The sequence below is a fragment of the Sminthopsis crassicaudata genome, chromosome 1 (assembly GCF_048593235.1).
Source record: "Sminthopsis crassicaudata isolate SCR6 chromosome 1, ASM4859323v1, whole genome shotgun sequence".
Classification (NCBI taxonomy): domain Eukaryota; kingdom Metazoa; phylum Chordata; class Mammalia; order Dasyuromorphia; family Dasyuridae; genus Sminthopsis; species Sminthopsis crassicaudata.
Genome location: NC_133617.1, coordinates 275,193,668 through 275,214,429, shown reverse-complemented (window position 1 = coordinate 275,214,429; position 20,762 = coordinate 275,193,668). Strand labels below are relative to the sequence as shown.

At 35.2% G+C, this 20,762-nt stretch overlaps 1 protein-coding gene and 1 long non-coding RNA gene across 2 annotated transcripts in view; one reads left to right on the top strand and one right to left on the bottom strand.

The window, feature by feature from the left end:
• The window catches only part of CPA6 (carboxypeptidase A6), a 364,131-nt gene extending 357,878 nt beyond the window's left edge, over positions 1-6,253 (top strand). The window contains exon 11 of the mRNA XM_074278838.1: positions 1,113-6,253. Coding sequence (XP_074134939.1) covers positions 1,113-1,300 — 188 coding nt within the window. The 3' untranslated portion in view covers positions 1,301-6,253. The remainder of the gene's footprint in view (positions 1-1,112) is intronic.
• LOC141549359 (uncharacterized) overlaps positions 1-20,462 on the bottom strand; it is a 103,197-nt gene extending 82,735 nt beyond the window's left edge. The window contains exon 1 of the long non-coding RNA XR_012484338.1: positions 20,101-20,462. This is a non-coding gene — a long non-coding RNA (uncharacterized LOC141549359). The remainder of the gene's footprint in view (positions 1-20,100) is intronic.
• Between the last annotated feature and the right edge of the window lie 300 nt (positions 20,463-20,762).

Below are 20,762 nucleotides of genomic sequence, written 5' to 3'. Positions count from 1 at the left end.
TATATTCGCAATTAATATTTAATAATAGTTAATATTCCTATAGCATTCATGGGGCTCATAGGGGCATATAGGATTCATGAGACTTCTGAAGTTATCAGGCCCAAACCCATTATTTGGCCAGAGGGCCAAAGTATCTTGGATGCAATCACACAGGTGGGAAAGTGATCCAGCCTTTGGCTTTCTGGCCCTCATGCCCTTCTCACTGTACCTCACTGCCTCTTGGGGTGAAAGGGGGAGATCTATTGTCAGAGCAGCACAAGGATGTATCTTCAGTTCTCTGGCTACTTTCTGTAGCCCCAGTAAGTCTCTGGTCTACAGAGTTTGGCAGCCTAGCCTTACATTAGCTAAAATAGGATTGCTGAAAAGCAGCAGTCATTGAATCATCAGCCTCACAAAATGGTGGCATTCCTATCTTGAAACTGGATGTCCCCTAAAAAATTGGTTGATTTTGTATAAAAATAGAAAATTTCATTTTTTACACAGTATGAAAATACATGGGAAATGGCATTTAACAGAAAGGTGGTAATCTAATTGTTCAAAATGAGGCAATGTCAGACTGAAAAAAGTTTGAGTTTTTCATTTTTTGTTTGTTTTTTGCTTCACTATATTTCTTTGTTCCAAAGAAAGATTGGAGATCAGGGGTTGGCACTAATGACATAGATTACAGATTTAGAGTTGGAAGGGATATTGGATATTATCTAGCATCTAGCCCAAACTCCTCATTTTATCTGTGAGGAACTAAGCCAAAAGAATTTAAGTGACTTGGCCAGTGTCACACAGCTAGTGTCTCTGAAGTGGGATTTCAACATCAACCCAATCTTCTTAAGTCTAAATCCAGCTTTTTTAAAAAGCATCAATAAAATCTTTGCTTTGGGCTTTTTCAAATATGAATAAAAGTGTTACTTCAAGTAAGAGTTATATAGGTTTCGGTCTAAAAATTAGCTGACTACTCCCTCTTGAGAACAAGGAACTTGATTTTTCTCCTGAAAACGAGATTGTCAGGACTCATTACTTGCTTAATAAACAGGGATATACATCATTTTGAAAATTTTCCAGGTTCTTCCATAAGAAGAGCATGAACCATACTAATCTTTTTTTTTTCTTTCTTCTAGATGTGAGCTCTGGCAGCTCAATGGATTGGGCTTACAAAAATGGAATACCCTATGCATTTGCATTCGAACTGCGTGACACTGGGCATTTTGGATTTTTGCTCCCAGAGTCTCTAATCAAGCCAACATGTACGGAGACAATGCTGGCAGTGAAGAATATCACAATGCATCTGCTAAAGAAGTGTCATTGAGAGATGTCACTAAGGGCCAGATCTCAGAAAGAGCAAACACATCACCCTTGTCAGGACTATTCTGAGCAAGGGCCTTGCCTTGCTTTTTCAGAACTGTTTGGATTGGCTGGTGGTTTTGTTGTTTATTTGTTTGCTTGTTTTAAAAGAGACACATACCCTGCTTAACGTGAATTTCCATGAAAATATATCTGTTCATTGACTTTAAAAGGAGTTTGTCAAAACTCTTCAGCTCCCCTGAAATGGGAAATAAGCTGAAGATTTGACCCTAATATCAGAGGCTCAAATAGGAGCCACATTGTCATCCAGTTTACTTTAAAAGAAAACATTATCTCTGAGGCCAAATTTTATAAAGGAGAAAAAAAACAAAACAAAACATCTTCTCTACTGTTAGTTTCAAGGCAGCTCGTAGCATATTTAGTAATGATTAATCTTTAATAAATTTTGTACTCCCATTGGAGACCAATGCTACCTGTTCAACTATGTGTTTAATCATTTACTACTGGGGGGTTTTTTAAGTGTAACTTGGAGAAAAGCCAGATTACAGAAGAACGTAAACAACTGACCTGAAAAGGACTAGGACCAACTATAATGCATTTTTATTTTTAAATTAAAAGTTTTACTAAACATTTAACATTGAATGACCATGCACCTAAATCTGTTTAGCAATTATTGATACCAATATTAACTCATTTCAATGCAAAAAGTTACTCCCTCTTAGTCCCTATGAATATTCCTTTTTTATTCATTCTTATTCATTTTTTCTCATACATACAGCCTAGAATATACACTATTTTCTTGACTCTGGTATTTGCTTTATGTAAATTCATAAAGCTCTTTCCAAATTTCTTTATATTTCTTATCATTATTGGTCTTAATTAGAATATTTCTTTCATTAATTTATTTAGCCATTCCACTATTGTTAAGTGACTGCCCCACTGTTCCATACACCATTACTATAACTTTCAATACACCCTTTCCTAGTCATTACTCCACAACCCAGTATTGCCTCCCCTAATTAGAATGTAGATTCCTTGAGGATGGGGAGGAGGGTATGTTTTGCTTTTGTATTTTTTATCCCCAGTGCTTAGCACAATGTCTACAACATAGCAACTGCTTTAAAATGTTGTTTATTCTTTCATTAAGCATCCAATATTTATGTTGCTCTAGTTTTTTGCACATCAGGTCCTATACATAAGATATCCAAAAAGCAAAATGAAGGAACTTTCATGTCATTTCTCTGTGGAGACACAGAAAATAATCTTAAATACAAAACATAGAAAATGAGCAAGATGTACCACAAATACAGCTAGAGAATTAACTTCATAGTCCACAGTAGACTACCTATATATTGGCATAGTGGATGCCTGGAGTCAAGAAGCTTTATTTCTTGAGTTCAAATCTGTCCTTAATCATTTACTATAGTGTCTGGACAACTCCTTTAACCCTGTTTGCCTCAGTTTCTCCATCTATAAAATGAGCTGGAGAAGGAAGTGACAAACTACTCCAGTATTTGCCAAGAAAACCCCAAGTGGGATCACAAAGAGTCAGATATAATTGAAAAATGACTAAACAATATTAAATATATGTGGCACAGAATTTCTATTCATTGGATATTGCAATCAAGTTTGTAGATTTACAATAATAATAAATATTAAATTAAACTAATAATAAATATAAAAATAAATAAAATAAAACTGGAAATCTTTCCTTCTGAGCAAAATAGAACTTACCTTTCTTGAATGCAACTTACTTTTGAATTTGATTCTGGAGGAACATTGTGACACTTTCTAAAGGACTATATTAGAAAAAAGACCTTTGATTTCATCAGTGCAGGAACTTCCATGGACAGAGATAATAATCTGTCCATAACTCATAGCCTTACTGAGCTGCCCGTGGTTGAGAGTTTGGTAATTTGTCCATCGTCATACAATTTGTGCCACAGGGAGAATGTGAACCTAAATCATTCTCACTCCAAGTCTAGAAGTCTATCCACTGTTCCATTTTCCAGCAATTATGCTTAGCTTCACTCCAAGGACTATCATGCCCCACCCCAGGATAAGCTGATCATCTGAAATTTTATCACCATGCTGGTTGACTGGATTTTGATATTTAGTACCTTCTCAATTCACTTTGAGTTGCCTGCCTCTCCCCTCTGAGTAGAGATGTGGAGAACAAAGCATTAAACTCTTTCTAAAGCTTTCCTCCTTTCTAAAGGAGTCACAGTCTTCCAAGTAACTCTATTTTCCATATTTTCCATCAGAAGCATATACATACATACACACACACACACACACACACACACACACACACACACACACAAACACACATTCTTGATCCAATAGAGTTGCTTTTTCTGTCTTTATTTTTGTTGATGTGATTTCTCTTTCCTCTCTACAATCATATCCAAGACTATGATTTTAGGTTGCAAATGCTCCACTGTTCTTTTTTTTTGTTGTTTTTTTGTTTTTTCCTGAGGCAATTGGGGTTAAGTGACTTGCCCAGAGTAACATAGCCAGGAAGCATTAAGTGTCTTAGACCACATTTGAACTCAGATCCTCCTGACTTCAGGGCAAGTGCTCTATTCACTGCGTTACCTAGCTGCCCTGGTCCCACTGTCCTTAATAATATAATGATTTTTTTTACAATATTTTCCATTTTTATTCTATTTTAATTATTCTTCCATTTTCCTCCTTAAATGCTCTTGAAATGACTTTACTTAGTTGGACATTTTGTCTATATTTGTTAAAACTGTTTTTGCCTTCCTCTAAGCTCCTCTGTGCTTATGAGAAAACACTTTTCACAATCATCCATCATTCTTCTTCAGGAAATCATACAAGCAGGTTTGACAACTATCACTTTTTTTTTGGCAACGAAAATGTTTCCTGATAAAAGCATTTTCTAGTTTCTTTTGTTCTTGTTGAAATTAATGACATTAGCTAATCTTCTGGATGAAAATATTTGTCAAAGTGTCAATGTGGTTTCTTTGTCCATTTCCCACTTTTGATTTTTAATTTCTTGCTTAAATAGTTCAAGATGAAACTGCTTCAATTGTATGCCATACTTTTTTTCTCAATATTATTTCTTCTTTTTCCTCCTCTTTTTCTTGTTTTGTTTTGTTTTATTTGTTGTAATGATCTTAGTTCCAAATGTCTGACTGTACAATGGAAAACAAACAACATTTAAATAATTACTAATGCTAGGCACTGTGCTATGTGCTGGGGATATAAATACAAAGAAAGATAGCCCTTGTCTTTAAGGAGCTTATATTCTAATGGGAAAACAACACACAAAAGCAAGCTGTAAAGGGAAGGGGATGTTTGCAAAGCATCATGGGGCTAAAGTCTTTAAAGTTAGAAGCAGAGCCTGAAAAAAATTAAAGATTAGCTGGCCTGGGCCCCTCTAAAAATGGAGCCACTAGGAAGAACTCATCAAGAAAAGAAAGGGGATTGAGATGGTAGTGGGATAGGTCAATGTGAGAAGATCTCAGGGACACGTAGGGACAATCTCCTTGGAAGAAGATTTTACAAGAAGGTTGTACCAAGGAAGGGATGCTCCAAGGTAAAGACATTTCAGGAGTTGAGGGAGAAAGCTCCAGGATGAAATAGTAGATAAAGAAGGATTTGCAAAGTCCAGGAAATCAGAAGCAGGACCAGGAGAGGAACTGGGTTAGTTCAGAAATCAGTAATTAGCCTTTTCTTGTCCATTCAAATCAATCTCATGATTGATGTTATTATTTGGTGTTCACCATATTCAGTTCTTTTCTTTTTAAAAAAAAAAAAGTGGGGGCTGCTAAATGGTACAGTGGACAGAGCACCAGCCCTGAAGTCTGGAGGACCTGAGACATTTACCCAGCTGCGTGACCCTGGGCAAGTCATTTAAATCCAATTGCCTCAGCAAAAATTTTTTTAAATTTTAAAATTAAAAGTGGTCATAAAAGAGAGGCATGAGACTTCTGTGCAATCTGTAATCTCAAGATTTTTGTTTCTTAGTCCTCCTCTGAACTATGCTTTTCTCATCTGTTTCTCTATATTCTAATCTTTTCCCACCTTTCCATTGAAGTCACTAAGTATCAAAGAATATGCTCATTTAAAGTTATCTTAAAAATGCCATTGTACAAATTTCTATACCACTTCACCATTTACAAGTGATACTGGTACACAGATTGCAATTATTTTCATGGTGGTTATTTTGCAAATATTTTTCTTTGTTTCATGTATTGCCAGAGCAAAAAAATTATCACTAAATCCCCAGTTCTTATAAAATGTATCAAGAAATATACTCTGTTTGCCTTTTCGGGTGATAGAACTTGTCAAACCTTATAAAGCATTGTCAAAATCTTCCCTGGTCACTGTAAAAAAAAAAAAAGAAGAAGAAGAAAGTTTTCCACTTCCTGTAGTGGAAAAATGTATATTATATACTGTGCCTAGTACATTATATAGAGTTCTGATTCTGGCTAATATTGGCCCCACTTTTATGTATCTTATCTACTGTAAAAGAGGCAGTATGGTCCAACAAAGAGCTAAATTGAAGACAGAAAGAGCTACATTGACCATATGACTAAGGGCAAGTAAATCAACCTCTTTGCAGCTAAGGAAAATCTCCAAGCCAAAAATTACAGAAAGATTAAGATCTGAATTAGTAGTCATGGAAAGAAGTTTCCATTAATATAAAATTACAAATATATACTCTAAAGGCTCTCCAAAAAAGTAATTTTTATTTTACAATAAGCAGCATGTTAGTAGATTCTGGCTGTTCCCATCCTAATACTTTGTTGAATAAATACATATCAAGGTCATCTGTCCTGAATGAGTTGACACATCCAAAAAGTAATGAGTTGCTCCTGTTTTGGTGTTATTGAGAGTAACAACTGAGGTGTTATTTTTTTTCATCATTATTTTGAATGCTGATATCCTTTTATATAAATAAGTCTCTAGTGTATACAAGTAAAATTATCATTTGGTTGGAAATAGAATTGTTTATTCTTGTCTTTATAGTTTAACTTATAAAATAAAACATTATAATTCAAATCACACTAAAAATGTATACATTTTTGCTACAACTACATTTATCTTGGGTGTACTTTTTTGTATGCTACATCTTGGGATTTATGTAATAAATCAAATCTAATTGATTAAATCAACTCTGTTATGTTAATTATATCATGCCATAAATTAGGGTCAATAACTACACCAGAGATTGCATATGACAGAATATTTTCATAAGAACAATCAAAACCCTATATGATAAACTTTGCCAGATGCATTGCACAAAACCTATTGTAGTAAGAACCATGAATAATATGTATAATTTGTGAATAATATGTATAAGAATAAAATCGTATTGTCTCCTAGACTTTCTACCTTGGCTTCATACTTATAAGCACCTAACAAATCCATCTGCTGCCATCCACGATTTATGAAGCATAAGCTTCAGTTACAAGTGTTATGCCAGACTCCCACCCATATAGATCCCCACCATCTCTCCAGTGGTCTGTGCCCACAACACTGCAGCCAGGGCTTCAATGGCCAGTATATTTTCTTCCTATTTCTACTAGCATCTACCCTTGCTCCATAATGGGAACATCTAAGAAAGCCATGCTCTTGACCACTCCTCCAAATATTTTTTCCTCCTTGGTTTCAGTTCTCCACCCAATAGTATGATATTTATTTCTCAAACTCTTTTGCCACATCATTGTCTCTTTCCTGCCTCTCAGTCTTTATGTATCCTGAGCTTTTGTGACCCACCTTGGAAATTTTGCTGCCTAACATGAAACCAATATAGTCTCTCTAGAGAAAAGCATTTCTAGTCCTCAATGATTAACAAATCTTCCCCCTATAAGGAACAACTAGAAACCAAAAAGGATATCAAACCACTCTGCAAAGCTGGAAAAGTATCCTAATGCCATTTATCTGTTCAGCCTAAATGATAAAGAGTCATCGATGTTTTGAAGCAGCTACTGAATTTCAACTTAGGCTAATATTTTTACTCAAAAATATTGCCTTCCTCTAACCTAGAAGGATTTTTATTCAGAGATCTAAAGATGTGCTCAAGATTCTCTGAAAGAATATCTGATATTTATGGTAGGCTCAAAGTTGAGAACTACGGAAATTATGTTTCAGACGATGTCTGATGTATGGATCAAGTGATAGTTCTCTGAAATATTGCATAGTATCTTCATTTGATAGAGCATCAAATATAAAGGTGCAATTTAATTGGTTTTATCACAGTCAAAAGAATTTCATAAAAGGGTAGATATTTGTAGTGATCACTGTTATGCTTGTCTCACAAAAACACACACTAATATTCAGAGGAGAGAAAGAGAAGCAAATATGCTGAATAGAAAATGGTAGCCTATAGAAGCAATCTTAGATCTTTTAAAAAGCTTCCTAATTACATTTAATAATCATTGAAGTGTTGAGTAGAATATAAGAAAATTTATATTGAAAAATTAATTCTTCACTAAGGAGATGAAATCAGATTAATATTCTTTTTATACTCACAGATACAAACTTTCTATACATATATCTTACCTTAGCAATTACTTTAAGCATTTTCCTTTTTATTTATTACCTTTACTAAGATGTCTTCAGATAGAAGACACATTGAATCACAATCAATATTTTCCAAACATTGATCTTACAGAATTTTGCATATTTTGCTCAGAATAATTTATCACACCAAGTGATTAAAGACATTAAGAACATAGATGGTGAAAGTATTTAACTATTGGTCAAAGCCTTATTATAAATAACTGTGATATAATATCCATTCATCATATTTCCATATTTTTAACTCCTCAAAATATAAAGCTTTTTCCAAACATCATGTGGATAGGTGATAAGCATTTATTAAACCCTCAATTTATGCCAGGTATTGTGCTAATTTCTGGAAATTCAAATGAAGAAGAAGAAGAAGAAAGAAGAAGAAGAAGAAGAAGAAGAAGAAGAAGAAGAAGAAGAAGAAGAAGAAGAAGAAGAAGAAGAAGAAGAAGAAGAAGAAGAAGAAGAAGAAGAAGAAGAAGAAGAAGAAGAAGAAGAAGAAGAAGAAGAAGAAGAAGAAGAAGAAGAAGAAGAAGAAGAAGAAGAAGAAGAAGAAGAAGAAGAAGAAGAAGAAGAAGAAGAAGAAGAAGAAGAAGAAGAAGAAGAAGAAGAAGAAGAAGAAGAAGAAGAAGAAGAAGAAGAAGAAGAAGAAGAAGAAGAAGAAGAAGAAGAAAGAAGAAGAAGAAGAGAGTTACTCCTGTCCTACATTCTAATAGGGAAAGACAACATATTAAAAGGAATAAAAGGGGAAGGAAGATAACACGGCCAGAGAATCAAAAGCTGAACTGGACTCAAATCCAAAATGTAGACCCAAGAAAGAACTCATCAAAATGGAGAGGATTTTCCAGGAAAAGAAGAGTTTGGGATCTCAGAAAACTCAGAATTCTTATCCAGTACTTGTTTCTCAGTCTTCCTCTCTTTCAACCCCAAATTTTATACTAAAAAATATAACATACATAAGATCTCTTTCTTTCTCTCTCTTTCTCTCCCCCTCCCTTTCTTTCTGTCCCTCCACACCCAATATATGTGTGTATATTTAAATATACTATATATACAGATATGTATGCATGTGTATATACACACACACACACACACAATATTCACTTTTCTGTGTACATGTTATTTTCCCTTAGTAGAATGTAAGCTCCTTGACAGCAGTGACTGCTTTTATTTTTGCCTTTTTATCCCACTTACCATTCAATAAGTAATGGGGAATCACTCCACAAATGTTTGTTGAATTGAAATGAAATTTCTTTCTTTAAGTTTTTTCCAGTCTCCTGTTTCCCAATCCATTTGCTCTCTCCAGAATCTAAACTTCATAGTTGAGTACTTTAGATATTTTCTCTACTCTTGAATTCCTCAAGCTCTTACACTACTGACTTTCACACTCTGACAATCTTCAACCTTTGATTTCTCTCTCCATCTGCCCTCTCTATCTGTATTCAGGTGCAACCGTGATGGACCGCAAATTCACGCCATCTAAACTCAGACAGGTCTTCATTGCATCATGACAATTCTTTCATTCTTCCTTAATTAACTTTCTATCATGCTCCCTTCAGTGTCTGATCATATATCCCTCTATACCATTACAATCCCTTCTTTGTTTAAAAAAAAAAAAAAAAAACTTTGTCTGCTACTTTACCATGAAAATTGACCCAAATATGATGAATGAATGAAATAATCCCTGAATAGCATTTATTGAGTGCTTTCTATATGTTTAGAATTGGGCTGAGCATTAAGAATGCAAGTAAAGAAGCAAGATAGGCCTTCCTCTCAAGAAGCTCCTATTCTACACATAGAGGAAGATTCAGAAATAAAGAGAATGGCAAGGTGTAAGAGTCCTGAGAGCACAGCCACAGTATAGATGGCAAAGCTCAAGCATCTAAAAGATTTAGCAGCAGGGTAAATGAAGTATAAAGCAGATATCTTTGCCAGCTAGGAGGTACATATACCTCAATTATCTCCTAGATGAGAGGACAGCAGACCTCCTCCATCATATGTTTCATGGGCTTCTAGTCATGGATAGGTTTCCCAAACAGTATCAATCCTTTGGACCCCTAAGAAGATAGGGCTGGGGCCAAACCATTGCAAGTCTGACATGCCATGTCTAAATTTCCCTTAATAGAATGCATCCTAGAGGCAAACTGAAAAAAGTGAAATAATTTTTTATTAATGATAAAATATGTTTAGATCAGCACTTAAGTTCCTGATGATGAGATAAATATCTCATATTTATATTAATTAGGGTTTACAAAGTGATTTCCCCATTGCAACCTTACAAAATAAATAACATTAACCTCTTTTACTGATAGTGAAATTGAAACCCTAAGATACTGTGACTCATTGATCATAATATAGCTTATAAGTACCTAAGGTAAAATTCAAATCCAAGTCTTCTGATTTCAAGCCTAGCACTTGTACACAATATTACATTAATATTAGGAAGTAACAATGACACGAATTAATAGGAAGACAGAAAGAGTATCTGGACACAAAATGATGTGCTGCTGGTAGCAAAATTTCAAAAGCATTGAAGCGCCAATTTTTAGGATAATTGAAAGAGGGAAAGGTACCGAAAGTCAAATCAGCAAGTATTTATTGAGCATGGTGTTAAGTGCTGTAGGTATATATGCAAGCAAAAATTCAGATAGCCCCTGGTTTCAAAAAGCTTACATTCTAAGGGGGAAGACAACATATAAAAGAATGTTGAAAAGCATATAAACAATAGAGGAAAGTGATGGACTTTATTATTGCTGTCACTTCTCCCTTCCCCCCCCCCAAAAAAAAGGCAGAGAGAAAATTTAAATTTACTGACTCATATATTTACTTTCTCATCTTTGTAACATGAGACTTAGTCAATTACCAAGTATTTAAGTACCATCTATGTGATAGACATAAGGTGTGATGTTAGAGATATCAAAACAAAAATAAAATAATTTTCATCTTCAAGGAGATACATTCTATTGGATGAGACAAGTGAAAATATAAATATATGAAAAATAAATATATAGTCATTTGTTGGGGGGGAATCAGAAAAGGTCTCATATAGGAGGTGCTATTTAAGCTGAGATTTGAAGAAAGCTATGAATTCTAAGCAGCAGAAAGGTGAGAAGGAACTGTAATCCCAAAAAGGAGACCATCCTTTCAAAGATATAGAGATAGGAGATGGAATGTCACATATGGAGAAGAGAAAAGAGAGATGCATTTGGCTGGACTATAGTCCTCAGGAAGGGAAGTAACATGGAAGAGGAAGCTTGGAAAAGTGAGTTGGAGACAACTGTGACTCTCATGTAGATAGTAGCATCATATTATTGAAAGAGCACTGGATTTGATGTCAAAAGACCTAGATTCAAATCATATTTTGCTATAGAGGTCATCTCTATGACTCTGCAAATCACCCACTCAGGTAATCGGTTTTCTCATCTACAAAATGAAAGGACTGTATTGCATGACTTTGCAGTCTTAAATTTATGATGCTATCAACTAGACAGGATAAACTCCTGGGTTGAACCTGGCACCTTCACGGTCTTTTCTAACAAGTTTCCATGACCTTCAAGAAGCCCTTTGAAGTACAGATCATGCTAATATTCAAAAAGATTTGTGATGGGTATTGATTTGAAAATCTTTTCTTTTCCCTTTGATAGTTCACAGAATTGAAGAAGGGAATGTAGAGATCATCTGTTCCAACCCTTTGTTTTACAGATGAGGCTCAGAGAGATTAACTGACTTGCCCAGGTTCTCTTACTCCAAATGCAGCATTTTTTGCAGTACATCATCCATCACTGCAGGCCACAACATGATGCACAAGATGCAGTGGGAAAGACTTCTCATAGGAAGGAGTTTGATTCAGAAAAAAAATTAGAAATGCAAGTCAGTCTGTCTTAGACAAATGGAAAAGACTAAAGGTAAAAATATAAAGAAGGAAAGATTTCCCATTAGTAATAGTTCACATTTATGTAGTCCTTTTAGGTTAACAAATCAAAAAGTTTCGAGCCCAGTAAAAGCCCCTGCATTCTGCCATCATAGAATCTTCAAATCCATTGTGGCTATGATTTAGCTCACAAAGTCTTAATCTTTTTTTGTGTCATGGAGCATTGACAATCTGGTACAGTAAAATATACCATAATTAAAGAAAATGCTAAACTTAGTGGAAGTAAATTTATAATTTTCTCATTCAAATTCATAGAAAATGCCCATACCCGGCCAAAAAAAAAAAAAATCTGTCCATGGCCCTGTTCCATGAGCCTAGTTAATTATCTTGGATACAATCTAATCTTCTAGTCCAAGAATCATAGGATTATAGGGTTATAGTTGAAAGCAAACCTATCTAATCAAGTCAAGTCAACAACCATACTGTTTACTGTGTGCTGAGTCTCTTTCCTGTTCACATGAGGATACTCACAAGCCAATTGAGATTAAATGACTTGTTCAAAGATATATAGCTAGTAAGTGGTAGAGCTGGGATTTGAACAAGTTCCCTGATCCCAGACTTGGAACTTTTTCCATGGTATCATGCCATATTTGTGTTTGGCTGGAAGGTCTCCAGTGTTGGGATCCTTCTTGACATCACAATCTATTATTAAAGGGCTCATTATTTAGAAAATTCTTCCTTACATTGAGTAATGGTCTACAGGCAGAGATATCAGACTTGCCACTATGGGCAAGGTGTAATTACAAAACTCTCTAATGCAGTAAGAATCAGATTAAAATGTAATTAGTAAATGCTTAATAAAACAAATAAAAAATAAAATAAAACAGATAATGTTCACTCGTAGTTTTCTATGCTGATATGCCACTGACAGTGTTTAGGGATTGCCATTTCAATTTGAGTTTGACACTTTTAGTTTATTTCCCTGTAACTTCCATCCCCACTCTATCCTTAGGAAAGCAACACAAAATAATAATCCCATTTCAACATGACAAGCCTTCAGATATTTGAAGAATTATAATATTGCTCCTAAGTATTATCTTCTTTAGGCTTGACATTCCCATTTCTTTCAACCAATTCTCATATAATTCATTTACATCCATATTGTATTTTATCTGTTGCCCTGTTCCTCTTTGTCCCATGGGGGAACTATAAATTGCTTAAGGTGAGAGATAATGTCACTTTTCAGTTTTTGCTTCCCGGTGCCAAGTAAACAATCTCATACTTAGTAGATATTTATTAAATTTGATTTTGAATTTTCAGATCCTTCATCTTTCTATTTCCTTTATAGTTATATCAGCAAGATACAGATGAAATGAGAAAGGACCTTAATTAATAAAAGCAGAATTATTCTACATTAGCTTTAGGCTTGGGCTGAAACAATCATTGAATCACAGCTCCCTCCAAAATATTAGCTTATCTATTTTTATACTAAAATTCCTCCCACTTTTGAAATATTTCTCTGACCTACATTCATTACCTCTGTCTAGACCTTTGGATTTATGTTGGTAAAGTTTTGATTTGATCTTAAAAGGCATTCTGATTACCTTCTGGTTCTGGTTTGAACCATCCCCTTACCATCCCCCTTCCTTACTCCCTGACCAGACTTATTCTCTCCCTTGGGGCTTACTTATCATTCTTAGTCACTGACACAAGTCAAGCACTGTCCTCACAAAGAGTAGAGACCCACTGATACTTTCTTCTGGTCACAATCCAACTTATTAATGTCCCTCCTTAAATATGACAACCATAAATGAAAATTATATTCCAATATATTTTGACCAGGATAGGATAACAACAGGATTATTGCTTCCACAACTTTAGATACCATATTTTTAGGTAGAGAAGTTGGCCTTTGATGAGCACTCCAGCTCAGAAAACTCATTATATAATAAGAAGGTGTTAACATGGTATTAAGTTAACTGAAAAATGTAGTCACACTTGATAATCCCTTTACAAGGCTATTCACCTTGCCGTAAATTAAGAGAATTAAGGGAGCAACCTTATTAGATGAGCAAAAATTAGACATGCCTATGCAGGGCTTTAAATAACTAAGTCCTAGATAAATTTGGTTGCTTAAGTGCATCAAAGCTGAGAGACAGAAGTAGAAAAGGAACACAGCCCCTTAGAGGGACTCTCTTTTGGCAGGAAAGAAAAGATTTTTTTTCTGCAAACCTCAAGCCTCCAGATATGGTCACTTTTAAATGGAACTATTCAACTACTAGATGAGTCAGTAAGAGAGCCAGTAATAGGCTGAAAAGAAAACTAGGTCTGAAAATCAAGAGTTTGGCTATGGAGAAAATTGTATGAAAAGAGAAAGGATTTCCAGGCCTATAGTTCTGGAATTGTGTTGCCTTGATACACACGCTGCCCCCATGTGTGCCTCAGTTCCACTGAACTCATTGTCTATTATTTTTCTCTTAATATTATGTGTATTTGTGGGAAAATTTGTGTCCTGAGGGTCACATCATGCTAGATTAAGGTAGAAGAGGCAGATATTTTGAAGGTGCTATTTTTACTGTGCCATCTTAGTAAATGCCTTTGCTTGGAGCTAATTGTGACCATTGGGTTATTGTTCATGGAAAGCACACTGACAGGGATTCATGAGTCTCCTGGTGTTAGAGGTGAAAGCAATGGGTTTGTCCTTAGAAGCTGAGGTAGGAGCCATCTTCTGAGGATATACTACCACTGGGGGTATCACAAAGGGGATGCTACATCAGTTTATAAGTATTTGACTGGAGGGAGTTTCCAGATCAATTTGAAGAACTTTGTTCTCTGAATTGTTTAGGGCAAAGTGTCAAATACCTAGCCTGTTCAGTATGGGCTCAAAATGGATCAAAATGTAATTAGGACATATTTGACAAAATAAATAAAAAACCCAATAGAATACAGATAATGTTACTGTGAGGTTTTCTATACCAATATTTGATTATCGAGGATCTTCATTATGACTTCATGGGCTCTGTTTCAGTTTGTGTTTGACACCCCTGATATATAAGATATGAGGCAGCTGGGTGGTACAGTAAATAGAGAACTGGACTTGAAATCAGGAAAATCTGCGTTTAAGTCTGGTCTCAGAATCTTACTGTGTGACCCTAGGCAAAGTGATTTAACTACTGTTTTTCTCAGTCTCCTCATCTGCAAAATGGAAATAACAGCTTCTCCTTCTTAGGGTTGTTGTAAAGATCAAATGATGTAATATTTGTAAGTACTTAGCACTCTGTCTAGCATATGGTAGGTGCTTGACAAATGTTTGTCCCTCCCCTCACTTTCCCCTATAAGTTTTCCTATATTCAATATATATTATTACCTAGAATGCCTGTATATGACCTGAGGACTCCCATCAAAGTATGGAGACCTAAATATAAGATACATTTGAGTAATATGCTCAGGTTTTTAAGAGGCAAGTCTAGGTGGAAACAAAATGAACTAAAGAAAAAATTATTAGGGCTCCCCATCTGGACCTGATGTGACCATAGCTTATATCTTGGAGGCTCATCCAGCATTAGAATTAATCTATTTGCTCTAATAAAGCACACAAGGGAACCCTAAAAATGACATTACAAGAGTACATCTTGGAAGTTCATTTCAGATCTTTATGTACAATAAGTCAGTAGAAAGATAGATTTTCCTTATACTCCTACCCAATGCCATTTGGGGAATTAGCTTTTCTTGTTTTCTTTGGCCTGCTTTGAATTGTTTTAGCAAAATGCTTGGCATTTTGACAAACTGTTATAGTATCTATGGTACTACTACAGACCCTGGAAATAAATGCAAAAGATTGGGTAAACTATTCAAGACAGTAAACAATTACTGCTTTTTATGAACTTCTTGACACTGGAATCTTCTGAGATCTCCAGAGAGTTATTCAGAATTAAGTCTATAAACCAATATGTCAAGAGATATATCCATGTGATTTGTGAGAACTACAAATATTTGACAGGACAGTGTTAAGAAGAGTAGAGCAGGAGAGTTCTCTATCTACTCAATAAGCGGATAGTAAGCTTTTGTTGAGGATTTAAAATTTTCAACTAGGAGATGAAATGTTCAACTTGGACTTTTGTGGGTTGAAATAACTACTTTGTTTAAGGCCTATTAAAAAAAAAAGAGTCCAGTTACAAAATTGGTCTTATTTTTGCAGAAAAGCAGAGAAAGTTGAGTACAGTTCAGAAACAGAAGGATGGACTTTGATGCCTAGAGAGTGTTAGTAGTTTGACACAGCCCGGCAATCCTCAGCCCCAAAGATGTCACTCTCTTTGTCTAGGAGATGGGAGCAGGTAGAGTAGTAGTGAAGTAACAAGAACTCTGGACCTCTATGTTCTAGATTCCCATTGTCTAGAACCAGCTCTAGAGAAAAAGCAGTAGTAGAGACACATTGCAATTAGAAATGATAACTATGATGAAGATGAAGATGATGATGATAAAAGGGGACATATATACAGTTGCATAAATGCTGAAAGTTAAATGTTATAGAGTATGGGACAAGATTGTATAGGACAAGATTAGTAAACATTCAGTATTCATTAAATGGGGGAAAAAAAAGCATTCAAATCCCAATGATTGATGGAATCTTATTTGGTGTGATAACTCGGCATAGTGACTATTCTGAGTCAAGAAAAATTGGTTTCAAATCATACCTCTGATGCATACTGGACTGGGAGATATAGGACAAGTTCTCTGTTGCTCCCAGGCAGCTTAGTCATTAATTGCAAAACAGGTAACAGCCAGTATTGATAGTGGGAGTTTTCCCACCAAAAGTTCTCTGCTAGTGAAATTACAGATCCAAACAAAAAGCAAAAAACTTGTGCTGAAAATAAACATGAGAATTACTGCTATCATATAATTCTTTTATATATAAAATTAATCCTGCTACTTTGTTTCAGCAAAAAGATTAAGAGTGTCTGGCATAAGGGTCCATTTTTCAATTCGTCAAAATTGCACTATCCAATCTGCTCTTTCCCTTGAATCAAAGATCACTATGGGATAATTTCCCTCTTGTATCTTTGACATCACTGTCTTTTACCTATTTCCAAAACCTAATTCCAGCATTCTTTCTCTCATGAATTTTTAATTTATTTCTTTCCATAATTTCTTTCTCACATTCCCCCAAATATAGAAGGCAATATTATCTTTCTGCATCTGTTGGTGATCATTTTTTCCTCCTGGATATTCATTCTATCCTCTATTAGGTTTTGAGTTTTGTTTCTTTACATCTCTGCCTCTCTTTTGCTGTATCTCTCTCTCTCTCTGTCTCTTACTCTGTCTCTCTGTCTCTTTCTAGGTGTATCTGTCTCTATCTCTTTCTGTGTCTCTCTGTTTCTCCCTGTCTCTGTCTCTTTCCCTCTATCTCTGCTTCTCTCTGTATATCTGTGTGTCTCTGTTCCTTCTCTCCCTCCCTCCCCCCCTCTCTGTTTTACCCCTGCTTCTCCAGCCAGGGGTATTACCAAATCTTTAGTTTCACTGCTGAATCATCATCCATGACACAACTACACTCTCAACTCTCCTCCCTGTCTGATCTTTCTCTCTCTCCTCTGCTGGATTTGTATGTGTATCATGCTCCCTAATCTTGAGCATTCCCCAAGGTTCTGTCCTGGCTCCTCTTCTCTTTTCTCTCTACAGTCTTTCTTACAGGAGTTCATCAGCTCCTATGGCTTCAATTATTCTGGTAATGACTCCCAGATCCACATATCCAGCCCTAGTGATTATCCTGAGCTATGATCATGCATTAGAAACATGCAGCTATTTATTAGTCATGTCTAACAATATGACTTTTTCAAATTCGACATATCCAAAAGAGAATTCATATCGTTCCCCAAAAACCCATTCCTCTTCCAAACTTCCCTATTCCTGTCAAAGGCATCACTTTCTTTCCAGTCACTCAGGTTTGTAACTCTGGTGTTATGCTAAGCTTCTCACTTTCATTCACCATCAGTTATCAAATCTTTTCATTTCTACCTTCACAACTTTTCTCATATACTTTCTCTTCTTTTCATTCATGTAGCCAGTTTATGCCTTTATCTCCTTTCACCTGGACTATTATAATATCCTCCTATTCAATGTCCTTATCTCAAATCTCTTCCCACTTTAGACTATACTCTACACAGCTGCTAAATTTATTTTCCTAAAGCTTAGGACTGACCATGTCACCTAGTCACTAAATCCAATGACTTCCTATTACATCTAAGATCAAATAGAAACCTTTCTGTTTTCCAGAATTTTTCACAACAGGGCCCTTCCTACTTCTCTGATCTTATATATATATAATATATTATTATATATATATAACATAATATATATATAATATATAATATAATATAATCTTTATATATATATATATATATATATATATATAATTTTCTTCCATTGCTCTGCATCATATTTGTTATTCTTTATACACAACATTCCATCTTCCATCTCTGTTTACTTATTGTTCTCCATGCCAAGGATGATCTTCCCATCTCTGTTTCTAATAATCTCTGTCAGAGTATTCCTTCAAGAATCATTTTATTACATCTTCTGCAAGACTTTTTGAGTCTCCTTAGTTGTTAGTATATACAAGTTTAGTTTACATCTGCTTTGTATATGTATTATCCATTGCTGTGTATGTATATGCTGCCTCCCTGGTTGGAATGTATATAAGTAATCATAAAAAGAAGAGATCACTAACTAAAATAGGCTTTGGATAAAATAAATACAGAAAATGAAGTAAGAATGTTCTTATTCTTGGATTCAAAGACATCACAAGATCCTGGTTACTCTGATTCAGTGATATTCCTGGTTGAAAGAAATCATCAGTGGTTTGAAGTCAACAAGGAAAGAGGTCTCCAATAGGTTGCTCCAGAGATCAGTGATTGTACCTGTACTGTTTAATATTTACCAGTCCTTTGGAAAATGCATAAATGTCCCAATTACTAAATCTGCAGAAGATTCAAATTTGGAAGTGAAATTAACATATTGGTTACTGTCCCAAAAGGATCCAAAAAGATCTTAACAAACTAGAATATCAACAATAATAATAATAGATAACTTTTATATAGCACCTAATATGTGCCAGATACTGTACAAAGAGCTTTACAAATATTGTTACATTTTATCTTTACAGTAATCCTGAGAGGTAGGTGCTATTAATATCCTCATTTTGCAATTGAGGAAAACAAGAAAAACAGAGGGTTAAGTATTTGCCCAATGTCATATAGCTAACAAATTTAAAATTTAATTTAAACTCAGGTCTTCTGACTCCAGAACCAATGACCTGTCCACTCTTCCATCTAGCTTTGTGATATTAGTCCAAACCAAGTATTGGGAATTTTATTGAGAATATATGTAAGATGGTATTGGATTATCTGCCATCTAGGGGAGAGAGTGTGGGGAAGGAGGGGGAAAGTTGGAACAGAAGGTTTTGCAATGGTCAATGTTGAAAAATTACCCATGCATATGTTTTGTAAATAAAAAGCCATAATAAAAAAGAGAATATATGTAAACTCTTACACTTGGTTCCAAAAAATAATTACAAGTATAAAATGGGAAAATGGGAATAAATAGGAATTAGTACGAAAAGATCTGAGAATTTTGGTAGACTGCAAACTCAGTATAGATCAACAAAATGACATGGCAGGAGAGAGAGAGGGGGGGGGAAGAGGAAGAGAGAGAGGGAGGGAGAGAAGGAGGAAGGAAGGGAGAGAAGGAGAGGGAGAGGGAGAGAGATCATAGGCACAGATACATCCTCCATGTAGCTGCCAAAATAACCTTCATAAAACATAATTTTGATTGTGTGACTGTTCCACTCAGGATTTCCTAGTGCCCCTAGGATAAAGTGCAAACTCCTTAGCTTGGCTCCTTTTCTTCCTTTTCAAAAATGTTTTCTTTATAGTTTTGATTTTACATTATTATCATTTATGAATATACTCTAATCACAGTCTACAGCCACCCCATGTAACACAGAAAAACAGTTCATACAAAACCAACATCCTCTCTCACAGTACAATTAAACATTCCATTTCCACAGACCTTATTCCTCCATTTCTCTACCATAAGGAGGCAAAAAAGATTTTCTTTCCTTCCTATGAAACTCTTCCCTAATTAACCACTCTTCCTATCCCCCAAATACCCACAAGTGTCCCAGATTTAGTATTTCCCACAATACTACTAAGCCTTTCTGTGTTTGCACAACAACCTTCAATATTAAATAGAGTTCATAGGGAAAATAGAAAGAGTTAATGTATGTAGTAGGTTCTCCATTTAACCTTTATGCAGACTTTCAGCAAGTCTTTGGCTGGGGTTCTTCTTGTAAATCATTAAACACTATATAAATACCACATATTATTATTACTTACCTTACAGAGATCTTGGAAGGAAAATGCTTTGTAAACAAACACAGAATCACAAAGTTGGGAAAGATCTCAAAAGACAAGTCCAACTGAAAAAAAAATCCCCTCTAAAGCAAATCTGACAAATGATCATGCATCTTTTGCTTAAAGATCTCTAGGGAAGAGGAATATCATACCTCCTGAGATAACATTACATTCATAGACAACTCTAGTTATTCAGAAGTTTGGTTTGGTTTGTATTTTATAGTAAGCCTCAATTTACTGCCTTACAACTTCAACCTATTGTTCCTGATTCTGCCCTTGGTTGCCAAGCAGAACCAGTCCATTCTTCCCCAGGACAGCCCTTCAAATACTTAAAGAAAGTTATCATGAACTTCATTTTTTTAATATGGCTTTTTATTTACCAGAGATATGCATGGGTAATTTTACAGCATTGACAATTGCCAAACCTTTTGTTCCTATTTTCCCCCTCTTTCCCACCAACCCCTCCCCCAGATGGCAGGTTGACCAATACATGTTAAATATGTTAAAGTATAAATTAAATACAATATATACAACTTCTAAGTCTTCTCTCCTCCAAAATAAATATCCCTAGTTCCTTCAACCTAACCTCAGATGCATGAAGTCCTTGGACCACCCTGCTTGCCTTCTTCTGGATGCTATTTCCA